The sequence below is a fragment of the Hypanus sabinus genome, chromosome 1 (assembly GCF_030144855.1).
Source record: "Hypanus sabinus isolate sHypSab1 chromosome 1, sHypSab1.hap1, whole genome shotgun sequence".
Lineage (NCBI taxonomy): Eukaryota > Metazoa > Chordata > Chondrichthyes > Myliobatiformes > Dasyatidae > Hypanus > Hypanus sabinus.
This window is the reverse complement of record NC_082706.1, coordinates 96,974,359-96,987,777: the sequence shown is the minus strand read 5'-3', so window position 1 is coordinate 96,987,777 and position 13,419 is coordinate 96,974,359. Positions and strand designations below refer to the sequence as shown.

The 13,419-nt window shown below is 39.5% G+C and overlaps 1 protein-coding gene across 1 annotated transcript in view; it reads left to right on the top strand.

Annotated features, from left to right (window-relative positions):
* Positions 1-524: 524 nt before the first annotated feature.
* nfatc1 (nuclear factor of activated T cells 1) overlaps positions 525-13,419 on the top strand; it is a 262,760-nt gene continuing 249,865 nt past the window's right edge. Inside the window, exons 1-2 of the mRNA XM_059972556.1 lie at positions 525-734; positions 12,219-13,353. Coding sequence (XP_059828539.1) covers positions 641-734; positions 12,219-13,353 — 1,229 coding nt within the window. The 5' untranslated portion in view covers positions 525-640. The remainder of the gene's footprint in view (positions 735-12,218; positions 13,354-13,419) is intronic.

The window sequence follows — 13,419 nt, the reverse complement described above, 5'->3', positions numbered from 1 at the left end:
ACACTCCAAGTGGAAAGGTTGCTCAGAAATTGTTAATTTTATTGTCCTATTGTGCCAAATAACACAAACAATTTAGAACTTGTTTGAACATAGTAGATATCCCACAAATTGAATAGTTTTGAAAGTTAGACTGTTTCTCATGTTGGTGATATTTAGGTTGCATTTCTTTGTAAATATATTAAAATGAGGAAATTAAATTTTATTAAAAATTCTGAGCCAAAGATTAATTTCCAAAGCGGTGGAGAGATACCACGTGTAGCAAAGCACGGAGAGCTATTAAATTCAACTTTGACAAGTAGTGAGTAACACGCTGCACGCATAACATCTGTGCTAAAACCAGGAAACTGAGTGAGTCTGATTACAGAAGAGATTCGCCACTGAGACAGACAGGAAACGCTGCAGCAACAAGAGAGGTAGCAATTGGATTGCCTCCTCAGGAGAGAGCGGGCGCACTGAGGCTGGAGGACGAGTAAAACGCCAAGGGCGCAGGAAGCAGTGAATCTTCCTTTGGTCTGGAGCTGTTGCCAGGTTTCCTGAAGGCTGTAAGCAGAGTTGGCCGCTGTTCTTTGCCGGAACCATCATTTGCTGCTGACACCCTCACCCCCTCCTTTCCAGTCCTTCCCCCTATTCCCACACTCCAATGACTTCTCTGTGCAAGGATGAGGAAGAGTTTGACTTCAGCTTTCTCTTTGAGTTTAACCAGCGCGACGCTGCCTGCAATGCTGCCGGAGGAGGTTTGTACAGGTGGCTTTGCACCGCCTCCTCAGTTTGAGCTATTTTGGTTACATCTTGACTTGTTAAGCCTGTCAGTAGATATGAATTCCTGCACTGTCTTATCTGCTGCTATAACCTTCAATCCTACTTTTGTCAGTTTGATTATTCTCATGGTCTCTCCCTCTCTACGTTCATCAATTAGAGATATTCCAGAACTCTACAACGCCGGTGCTAATTATGGACTAAACGTCTCCTCTGACCCGTACCCTCTTACAACTACGCACCGTGTTAATTTTAATCCCATCCTTATCTTTGTTCCCTGCTCCAGTCTAAGGACTCTTGGGTCCAGTTCTGTCCTCTTGTTCATGCTGAGCCCTAATCTCTGGAACTCTCAGCATAAACTTCTCTTAAGTCCAATGATATATGAGTTCATTTTTCCTCTAGTTTAGTGCTGCTGGGTCATTATTCCGGTGACGTGTCATCCAACAGCATCTGTATCCACTTGTCATTACACTTGTAGAGTAATCTAGCATAGCAGTAGGTTGTCCATTACTGACAAAAATGTCCACCTAAGCTACCCCCACTTGCCTATTTTTGGCCCATCTGAACATTCCCTTTCCATTCCTAATGAATGTGTTTCCTAAATCTTTTCTGTGTAAACACCTTTTAAATATTGTTACTGTGAGCATCTCCACCATTTTCTCTGTAGCCTTTTATGTAACGCCCTCTGTGTGAAGAAGTTGCCCCTTTTAAATATTTCCTCTTTCATCCTAAACCAATACCCTGTAGTTTTTGATTCCCTTTTCCTGAGGAAAAAGTCTGTGCATTCACCCTGCCTATGCCTCTCATCATTTTATACACATCTACTTGATCAGCCTTCATTCCTACTCTCCATGGAATAAGGTTCTAGCCTGCGCAACCTCTACTAATGACTCGAGCCCTCAAATCATGGTAAATGAAATTTGCATAAATTAGTCAACAGACTTGCCCTGGTGCTGCTGGGCTTTTGAATTTTTTGGCAAGTTACTGAAAGGCTGCAAGGAAGGGGAATGAGTGTGCTCCAGACAGGATGATTTTAAGAAAAGTCAGCTTCCGAGAATAAAATAAAAAGACAGAAAGAATGGATTCAGAAAATGAAAAGGAACAGATTTCAAAGAATGCCTCCAGGACCTGAGGGCCTGAGTATAGGGAAGTTGGGCATGCTGGGACTTTATTGCTTGGTGTGCAGGAAAATGAAGTCTGACCTTACAGAGATGTATAACATTTAAAGGGCGCTTGGGTGTGCACATGGATAGGAAAGGTTTAGAGGGTTATAGGCCAAATGTGGATAAATGGGACTAGCTTAGGTGATTACCCTGGTCAGCATGACTCTAATAATAATTTTTCAGTAGAATAGGAAAGATAGAGAAAGATATGGATCTAATATGGGCAAATGGGATTAGTGTATATCGGGAGAAATGGTCAGCATGGGTGTCAGCTGAAAGGCCTGTTTCTGGGCTGTACAATTCCATGACTCTCTCCTACACCTTGACTAAAATATTGCTCGAATTCCACCTTGTGTGCCTGGGTGTCTAATTTTGTTCAACATTACACCTTAAATATTCTGCTACGTGAAAGTCTCTTCAGCCTCTCTAATGATGTTGTCCTTTATGATCCCTGCTGTTGTTTGTTAAAGAGTAGGTATTAATGGAAAACAAAACAAGCATGCCAGTTAATGTTGGTAGTATTGATTCAATCAGCAGGCACTGTGCCTGTTGTATTAAACTGAAAACCCAAAGTAGACATAAAGGGACACTAACTGTCAGTCCTACAGAGACATAAAGCTGAGTTAAGAATATCTACATGCTTGCCTGCAGTTCTGTGATGAAGCACAACACATTCTACACCCTTAATTTCCTGTTTTTCTTTGTTCATAATGAAACTGCTGTTACATTTTAACTTCAAGGCACACTTTAAAGATTGGGGAGACTGGGTAATGCCTCCTCATTCCCATTGCCTTACCACCACAGTGATCAGAGTAATTCTGGGGGTCTATAGCATGTCTTGCTTATTCATGAGTTTACAAAAGTTCTGTCACTTCATTAACTGTTGAAGTGAAGTGCAGGACCATTTACTGCTTGGTTGTGATGGTCAGTTTTATGAGAAAGGGTTGAGTACGGCCTTGGGTGGTACTCTTTTACATATTGTGTATTGAGTGTCTGTTACTATTTGTAATACCAGAGAATGGGGCAAGTAATAATAGTTGGGACGTTACTACGCACTTCACTTGTTAAGTTGAGAATGATGTATGACTGCAGACATTGAAATATAGATGACAGCACATTCAGCAATATTTCTTTCAGTTTATTGATTGTGTTTAGCTAGATGAAAGCTAAAAATATATATAGTATGTATGTGTATATATACATATATATATATAATATGAAATATGGTATGAAAAAATGCTAGAGACGTTCATCAGGTCAAACTGTATATGGAGAGAGAGTGAGAGAGAGTGTGAGAGTGAGAGAGAGAATTAAGTTTTTAAAGTGGATGAGCTTTTATCTGATCCAGAACTCCTATCAACATGAGATTTTAACCCCTGCTGTACTCTCTGCATAAGGTTGGACTTGCTGAGTGTCTCCAGCATTCTTTTAGTCTAAAACACCGAACAGTACAGTACAGAAATAGGTCTTTCGGCCCACAGTGTCTGTGCTGAATATGATGCCAGATTAAACTGAATCTCTTCTGCCTGTTCATGATCCATATCCTTCCATTCCCTGCATCTACCTAACAGCTTTTTGAACATCTCTGGGATGTCTCCTTCCACTACTGCCCCTGGTAGCCAGTTCCAGGCACCTGCTATTCTCTGTGTAACAAAAATTTATCCCACACAGCTCCTTTAACTTTTCCCCTCACATCTTAATGCATTACCTCTAGCACTCAATGTTTCTACCTTTGGAAAATAATTCTGAATGTCCACCCTGTATGATTCTCTGATAATTGTATAAACTTCTATCAGTAACTAGACGGGTGAATGTGTGCTTCAGGTTAATAGCGGTAGTCAGTTCAATTATTGGTTAAACTTCTGCATACTGATGACTGCTAACCTCCCACTCGTTCATTTAGAACAGCTTGTGATCCTGTGATAAGCTTCAAATAGCACCCCATAACCACTACAAGTGCTATCTCCAAACCATCAACCTCCTCCCTCTGTCCTCCAACATCTACTCACTGATGGCACTCCCTATCATTTGGCTGTAGACCTTCCCAAGCTTGCATCTCTTATTATACAGACTGGAACCCGCCCAAAAATCTGCAGCATACCAACTTCCATCTGGCTACCCAACCCCATTCAAATTGCCACCACTTCCCGATCATCCATCACTCATCACCACTGACCCTCTGTCAGAAAAACAGTGCCTCAGTTTTAAAGTTCTCACCCTCCCCTCCCTTCTCCTGCTCTACAGCCCTCTGAGAAGTCAGCTTCAAACTTCTTATTTATAGGTTGAACTAGATGGATAAAAAATTATTAGGGTGAAAATTCTTTTCTTGTTTACCAATTCATCCAGGACATTTCCTGCATTTTTTTTATATAGCCTCCTTTAACTGCACATCCTGCCATGCTTATTTCTGGTGATTCATCACCTCTGCAGTCCTCCCTTCTGCCTTATCGTTTTATGCTATTTTGCTGACCCATTTAAAAAATTCTCATTCGGTAAATCACCATCTGCTTCTTCTAAGACTCCCTGAAAGTCTTATGGCTTTGTTAACATCTTCACTGGTTTTCCTTGTCTTTCTCTGCCCCTGTTCAGTTGACAGTCCATGCCTCTGTGAGATCATTTGGAATGCTTGATTTTTTGTAAGAGTTTTATGACAGGAAAGGCAGAATTTGAGATGCATTTTGCCACTATAGCCCTAAGCAAGGTCATGAATATCAGAATTTATTAAATGAAGTACTGTCAGAAGGGAGAATTTAGTTATATTTGGAGTCTTTCCTGTCCGTTGTAAGATGTGCCATAGAAAGTGCAGCAAACAACATTTTGCTCAGCAAGTTCTGACAAACAGCAACGTGAAAATGTCTAATCTGTTTTTCTTTGTTAACTGATTGTGGGATAAGTGATGTTTAGGGCACTCAGGCAAATTCTGTTACTGTGTTTGAAGATAGTACTCACCTGAAAAAGCAAACAGACCCTATTAGAAAGACAGCACCTCTAGTTATATCACACTGGAGTAATGGTCCATGTTTTTGAACCCTTAACTTGGAGTAGACCATAACTCTGTAACTCAGATGTGTGTTCCACCCCAGACTGATACTCTTGTCAACCTTTGATGTTAGACCACTAACGAGATACAGGGGAATGACAGAACAATCAGTGTTAACAGTCATTCTTACAGTTAGAGTATTAATACTGGGAGGTTAGTAAGTGGCTTTAGCAAAGGATGGAAAGTCTAACACAAAGCTGAGTGGAAGAGAGAACCTAGGTAAATATATTTCTGAAGATGGCAATGCTTATTTTATTCTAACAAGGAATGGTCATTTACTCTTTGAGTACTGTAGCTTTCCTATTGAAGGACCCAGAAAGACTTTTAACATCAATCACTATTTTCACCTTTATCGCTTTACCTGTTAGTTCATTCCAAATGTGAGATACCGATTAGTAAAGAAGATCTTTTCAACACCTGTCATAAATCTTCACAGTTACAGAAACAATTCAAAACTGAGTACACAATCTAGCCAACATTACAACAGTAATGAGAGAGGGCAGCATCTTTAGATGTCGTAGCTTTGAATTACCCAATATTTTAGCTGCTGTCTCAGACTGATGTAACTGATGCCTTGGCAGTATTTGGTTAAGAGGAGGGTGATTCTCCCTCAGCAAAATTTACCCTTTCTTCAACCAATAACCAGATTAAATAATCCTTTATTGATGTCTGTGGGACTCTATGCTGATATTTGATTGAATGGTATCAGGGATGAAAATAACATTGTGCATTGAAATGTTTGTAGTGTAAATAAGGCAAATTGAATGGGGATTTGTTGTATCTTCATTTACCTGTGGATTCTCTGTCCCCACACACTCTTCTTGACTTAAAGTAAGCATGAATTGTTGTTTATTTTTGGATTCAAACTTGTCTTCATAACATCTACTACTGTTAATGCAAACATGGAATATCCCACGGATGATCTATGGCCTCTGTACTAAAGTGTCAGAATCTGAGTTGCTACTGTATTTTTCCCCTTAATTGGAATGTAAACTGTTGATAGGATTTTTGTTTCCAGTCACGATCACCAGCAGTTGACACAATAATAAATTGAATCATAACACAGTCCATTCACATTCAAAGGTACCACAGAAAGATACTGCATTGCTATGTAATGCTTCGGGAATTGTATCTCAAATTCAAGTGCAAATGATTTTTTTTTAACTTTCTGTATCCTTCTCGATTGCTTTCTTTGTACTTACTGTCACTCATTTCCCCCTTCTCTCTTTTATCCCTCTTCCTTTATTCTCTTCATCTCTTTATAGTTCTTTCAGTATTTTTATAATTTGCAATGAATTATAGATTATTTTTATAACCTCTATAAATTGTGTTGTGCTGAGTATGTTTCTAGCTCTCCACATTAGCTCAGATTAATAATAGCAATGAAGTTTACTTGAAATTGTTACAAATATCTCTTGGCCATCATCATCTTCTTATAGCTAATGGATTTAAAGTTATTTTTAGCATATGTTTATGGAAGGTAGCATTCAGAATCAGTCATCCCAATAAAATTGGTTCATTTCTTTCCATGAAAAAATAATTACTGGTTCATAAGTACTTTTCCTGGTAAAATTTGAATCAGTATCTGAGGCTGGACTTTGTTTTGCGTGATATAATTGCATATCTTTTTTTCTGTGGTGAATGCTAATACAAAAGGCAAACAAAATTAACAGAAATGAAGAGTACTTACAGACAATGCTGAAAATACTCAGCAGGTCAGGCAGCATCTTGGGGAAGAGAAACAGAAGTAACATTTCAGGTTTTTGACAGTTTTTTTTTTGTTTTTATTTTAAATAACCGATATCCCCAGTTTTGTAATTGTCACTTGGTATGTATTTAATCAATTAATAAAGTAAGGATTCTGGTGTTCTTGTTTCTTCTTATATCCCAAAGCTATATACAGTAGGTTGGTAGATTGATTGGCTGCTGTAAATTACCCCTGGTCAATAGGTGAGTGGTATTTTCTGAGATGGTGAGGAACAGATGGGATTGTGGAGAGAATATAATGGGATTGGAGTACATTTCTATGGAGTGATAATCTGTGTCAATTTGGAAGCTGAAAAGCCTGATTCCATGTCATGTGACTCTATAAGTGTAGTACTGAGGGAGGAGTATTTGCCTTCTTTTTGCAGCTGTTTGGCATCAAACATTGCCAAATCAGGCTTTGTTGTAGCCTTCAGCACAGAGCTCACTCCACTCTAGATGCATGTCTTCAGCTAGTTTATGAACGTCACCTGCACTATAAACCAGTGTGATGTTTGTTTTTCCTGTCAACACTTGGTCCCTGTACAAGAATTATAATTAGCATCAGTTCACGGGCAATTTATGTTGTTGAGTTGTATTCGTTCAGTGTGTGCATGAGTCGTGGCTGCACATCTCAGTAGTCAATCCTGGTGGCAGACATTTAGACCCAGATTCCCTGGAAAGTTACTGTAACTATAACACACACACACAATAAGTAAACTGGAATATTAACAAGAATGACACAAAATAGTGCGGGAAACCTGTTGGTCCAACACCAGCAACCTGCTGAGCATGTCAGATTAGTGGAATTTTACTGTAATAACTGAATCTCGTATGATGCTCCTGAGAGTCAGGAAATGACACAGAAAGGCCGTAATGACACACTGTACTGTGTCATGAAACTGAGAGTGGAAAAATGTATGGAAGGATAAATGAGAAGGATTTTGTTTATTATTGAGTTAGTACATTAAGCAAAACCATCTGCCTTTCCAGGTGGAAATAAAGGTTGTTTAATGAAGTAGTCACTTTCCTCTGGAACAGCGAACAGTCTGCTGGAGGAGCTCAGCAAGTTAGGCAACGTCTTTGCATGCAAGATGAATAGTTGATGTTTCAATTCAAGACCGTGCATCAGAAGTCCTGCAGCAATTTGTTACTTTTGCTCCAGATTACAGCATCTGCAATCATATCTCAAATCTCGATTTCTCTGGTATCCTGGCCAATATATGCTCTTTCACCAATACCATTAAAGTGGCATCTTTAACATCCCTACCATTTATTAGACCTTGCTGTGCCGGAGTTAACTATAATCTCTGCTGACACAACAGCAGTTTCTAGATCTTAAATCTAATGTATTAACTGGAATGTACTTAGGGACGAGAGAGATATGAAATTTGATTGGTTACTTTGTGGAGTAGAAATATTTCAAGTTGAGGTTTATTTCAAGTACAGAAAACGAACGCACAGCTGCATGTTGGCATTAATGTCAAGTGGCACTCTGTAGAGTGCTCTGAAACATTTTGCACTTTGTAAGTTACTTTTTGAACAATTATTGCTGTTATACCTACACAGACCAATTAAGGATGACATAAACTCCAATGTTGCAAATGACTAGTAATGGGGCAAAAAGGTTGGAGAACAATTTTCTGTTTCTAGGACTCAAAAGAACTACCTTTCAGTGATAGCATTGTCTGATCTTTATATTAAGACATATTAAAGTAAATTTTATTTAACTGGGCACAAATCTATTATAAAAGTAGAGGATATTGTTGTAAAAAGTACTTGGCATGTTTGTAGAAGTTTAAATTAGATAGCCTTTGGAAGGATATACATCTATGGCCTTATAATTATAGAGCGAAGATGTGCACATATCTCTCTTACATTCCTCTCTGCGCTACCTCAAATGTAGTGAATCCCAATCTCTTTTGGCAAGAAAGCATTTGTTAATATCTCTCCTTGTTCCCATCATATTAGGAACACTTTTGGTAGGAACTCAGGATCCTGACTACAAACTCCTGTTTTATCGCTGATTCTTAAACAAATTCCCAAACACAGCTTCTGGCTGAGAGATTTGACGATTCCACTGGGAATAGCTTGCATTGGAATGAAATGAATGTGCTTATTAAATAATAGAAATAACTTGAATTTCTTGATAAAGCAGTAATTTTGAATGTTTCTGTTTGTTCTGGTTTATGAATCATTAGTATGAAAGCTATTGTTGACTTTTCAACATACTAATTATGAATAGCACATTTAATAGTAGGTTATCTTTAGTTTGGAAGCAAAATACATCACTCTGTGAATTATATAATTTCCTTGAATTAATTTATAAATAAGAACACAGCTTTCTGATCAATGGGTAATTAGTCAATTTTTAACTGATGGTTTTTTCTGATAATTATCATTTCATTGTATTAATAGCACCAAGCATAATTTCTAAGTGCATTAATAAAATAAATTGGTAGCTTGAGATATAAGTTCCCTCCAAACCTTTTTCCATCCAACACTATTTAATTTTTCACTCCTTTCTCCCTCTTATACTTACGGTATCTAGCTTCCCTTTAAATGTATCTCTGCTGTTCAATTCTGTTACTACTGTATTATAAAGCTACACATTCTAACTATTCTGTGCAGTATCTTTTATTCTAATAAATATTATAAGTTCACTTTAATTGTTCCTGTAGGCATAGATACACAGTATGAATACAAAGAAAATTCTCTTTTTGCAACAGCAGCACTGTACATTGCAAGACAAGGGCAAACAGAACTTAACATAAATTATAAATAGTAAAGACTCCAGAGTACATAACAACACCAGTCATAAGACAATTCAAAATTGTTTATTATATGAGGAAAATGTATGGTTATTTCTGCCATCTAATATGCACCTTCATTCCCTCAAAGTGTGGAGCAGTTAAATAATGTATTCTTGTACATAGTCTTTGTTACTGAACATATGAGTTTCTGCTGAACTCACTCTGATCTATTGGCTTCCCCTCTTTTGTGGGTCGAACAATACCGCACAGAAATCACCACTTTGACCCATTGATTTACTTCCATCCATTTACCTCAATCCTACATTAATCCCTTTATAGTACTTACATTCACATCAACTACTCCCTCTTACATGTTAGGTCAATTAATCTACCAACCTGCACATCTTTTTGGTCTTGCCAGAAACTAGAGCATCCAGAAGAAGTTCTTGTGGTCACAGGAAGAACATGCAAGCTTCCCACAGATAGTACCTGAGGTTAGGATTGAAGCTGAGCTCTACTAGGCAGCATCTCCACTTGCTGCACTGTAATGTCCAGTGGTATTATGGTAGTCAAACTACAAAATGCGCATCTACATATTTGAAATACTGAATGGGTGATGGGGCAGGGAGAGATTAATGTGATAGGGAAATGTTGACCAAGTTTAATTCCCATCTCAACTGACAGAGAATTCACTTGAGAATAATTAAAGCAAGGATGTTATTGAGACTTTATAAAGCATTGGTGAGGCTGACTTAGAGTATGTGAGCAGCTTTGGGCCCCTTGTCTAAGAAAGGATGTGTTGACATTGGTGTGGGTTCAAAGGAGGTTTATGAATGTAACTCCAGCTTTGGAAGACTTGTCATATGAGAAGTGTTTGATAGCTCTGGGCTGGGATTCACTGGAATTCAGAGGATTGCGGGGTGATCTCATTGAAACCTATTGAATGTTGAAAGGCCTGGATAGTGTGGATGTGTAGATGATGTTTATTATGGTAGGTGAGTCTAAGAACTGAGGTTGCAGCCTAGAATAGAGGGACATCCACTTAGAATGAAAATGAGGAGGAACCGCTTTAGCCAGAGAGTGGTGAATCTGTGAAATTAGTTGCCGCAGGTGACTGTGGTGGCCAGGTCAATGGGTATATTTAAGACAGAGTTTGATAAGATTATTCATGGCATGAAGGGAATGGGGTGAAGGTAGGAGATTGGCATAAGAGGGAAAATGGATCAGCCATAATGAAATGGCAGAGCAGCCTTGATGGGCAAAATGGCCTATTTCTGCTCTGATATCTTATGGTCTCAATCTACCTGGAAGATAAAATCTAGTTTCTGTAATCGAGACCCCATGAAATTACAGATTGTTCTCAATACACATCTGGTTGACTAATATCCTTCAGGAAAGGTAATCTGGTGTTCATATATAATGTGGCCTTTACATGACTCTCGATGCACAGCACTGGGGGTGACTTTTCTCTGTTCCCTGAAGTGTAGGGAATGCAACAGAGTCCACAACAGTAGCAAGCTCTTGGGCCCACTATGGTCATGCTGATCATTCCATCAGAATTAGAATCAGGTTTATTATTACCGGCAAGTGACGTGAAATTTGTTAACTTAGCAGCAGCAGTTCAGTGCAATACATAACATAGAAGGAAAAAAAACAGAATAAAATATTAATAATAATAAATAACTAAATAATTACAGTATACATATATTGAATAGATTAGAAATTGTGCAAAAAACAGAAATACTATATGTTAAAAAAAGTGAGGTAGTGTTCAAGGGTTCAATGTCCATTTAAGAATCGGATGGCAGAGGGGAAGAAGCTCTTCTTGAATCGCTGAGTGTGTGCCTTCAGGCTTCTGTACCTCCTACCTGATGGTACAATGAGAAAAGGGCACACTCTGGGTGCTAGGGGTCCTTAATAATGGATGCTGTCTTTCTGAGACACCACTCCTTGAAGATGTCCTTGGTACTTTGTAGGCTAGTACCCAAGATGGAGCTGACTAGATTTACAATTCTCTGCAGCTTCTTTTGGTCCTGTGCAGTAGTCCCCCCCACCCCCATACCAGACAGTGATGCAGAATGTTCTTCACAGTACAACTATAGAAGTTTTTGAGTGTATTTGTTGACATACCAAATCTCTTCAAACTCTTAATGAAGTATAGCTGCTGTCTTGCCTTCTTTATAACTGCATCAATATATTGGGACCAGGTTAGATCCTCAGGGATCTTGACACCCAGAAACTTGAAGGTGCTCACTCTCTCCACTTTGATCCCTGCATGAGGATTGGTATGTGTTCCATCATCTTTCCCTTCCTGAAGTCCACAAGCAGCTCTTTTGTCTTCCTGACGTTAAGTGCCACGTTGTTGCTGCGACACCACTCCACTAGTTGGCATATCTCACTCCTCTACGCCCTCTTGTCACCACCTGAGATTCTACCAACAATGGTTGTATTGTCAGGAAATTTAGAGATGGTAGTTGAGCTATGCCTAACCGCAGAGTCATGAGTATATGGTTATATAGGGAGTAGAGCAGCGGGCAAAGCACACACCCCTGAGGTTGATTGTCAGCAAGGAGGAGACGTTATTCAATCCCAGTAACCGACATTCATTTCATAGATGCTGACATGTCAAGTGATATACCTTTTGAATAAATTAGGAGTGCTACAAATTGTGAATAAATTTAGGACTGTAGACAAATTTATTTCTATATGAAAGTTCATCCTGGATGGAAATACTTAATGGAAATTTTTATTTTATTTCCACAGAAGCCTACAATTTTGCGTCTCCACACATAAAAGTCACTCCATCATCAGGTGTGGTGAATCCTTCCATGCCTATATCATGCCATGGCTTACAGACGTCTAGTCCAAGCCATTCTACACTGTTGTCAACACATGGAATGATGGGATATGGGGGCAACATTGACGGTGGTGCTTCAGGTTACTACTTAACCCCAAATGTAAGACCAAATGGTGCTGGAGCCCTTGAGAGTCCGAGGATAGAAATTACACCTTATCCTGGAATGCAAGTTGCCCATAATCAGTTTGCTGGCGAAACTGAAATTGATGGAATTGAAAATGGTTCAGGCTGTAAGCGTTCCAATTCATTAGTTACCCTGTCTCTCCCCAATCCAGATGCCTACAGAGATCCCTCATGCTTAAGTCCAGCAAGTAGTCTTTCATCTCGAAGTTGTCATTCAGAAGCATCTGAGTCCAGTTATTCTATTACTTACGAGGGCTCACCTCTCGCCTCTCCTTGGCAATCACCGTGTGTCTCGCCCAAAGGCTCCACCCATGAGGAAGGATTCCCTCGAGGGCAGGCGGCATGCACCTTATGGAATTCACCCAGGCATTCCCCAGGCACTTCGCCAAGAACTAGCATCACTGAGGAGAACTGGTTGAGCCCACGGCCCACCTCAAGACCATCGTCAAGGCCACAATCCCCATGTGGCAAAAGAAGGCACTCATTCAATGGTGGGTACTATCGACAGCCTTCTTGCTCACCGCATCATTCTCGCACGCCATCACCACAGGCCTCTCCTCGAGTAAGCGTTACTGAGGAAACATGGTTGGGGAGTGGGAACCAGTACAACTCTGCTATACTTGCTGCCATCACTGCCCTCACCACTGACACTTGCATGGATATCAACGACAGTATACCAGTCAAGTCTCCAAGAAGAACTATACAAGACCAAACCCCTTCCATGTCTCTCAAACCAGAGCCAGGGAATGACGATCAAAGAGACTATTCACCTTCCATAGATTCATTGCAAGAAGAATTTCCAGGATCTCGTCTTCCTGTCAAAAAAGAAGCTTTCTGTGACCAGTATTTATCAGTTCCTCAACATCCCTATCCATGGACAAAGCCAAAATCTGTCTCATCATCATCATCTTTTGCCAGGTAAGAGAGGTAAAAATCTGTGACTTGTCACTATGAACTAGTGTTGAGCATTGTAGCAGCCTTTAC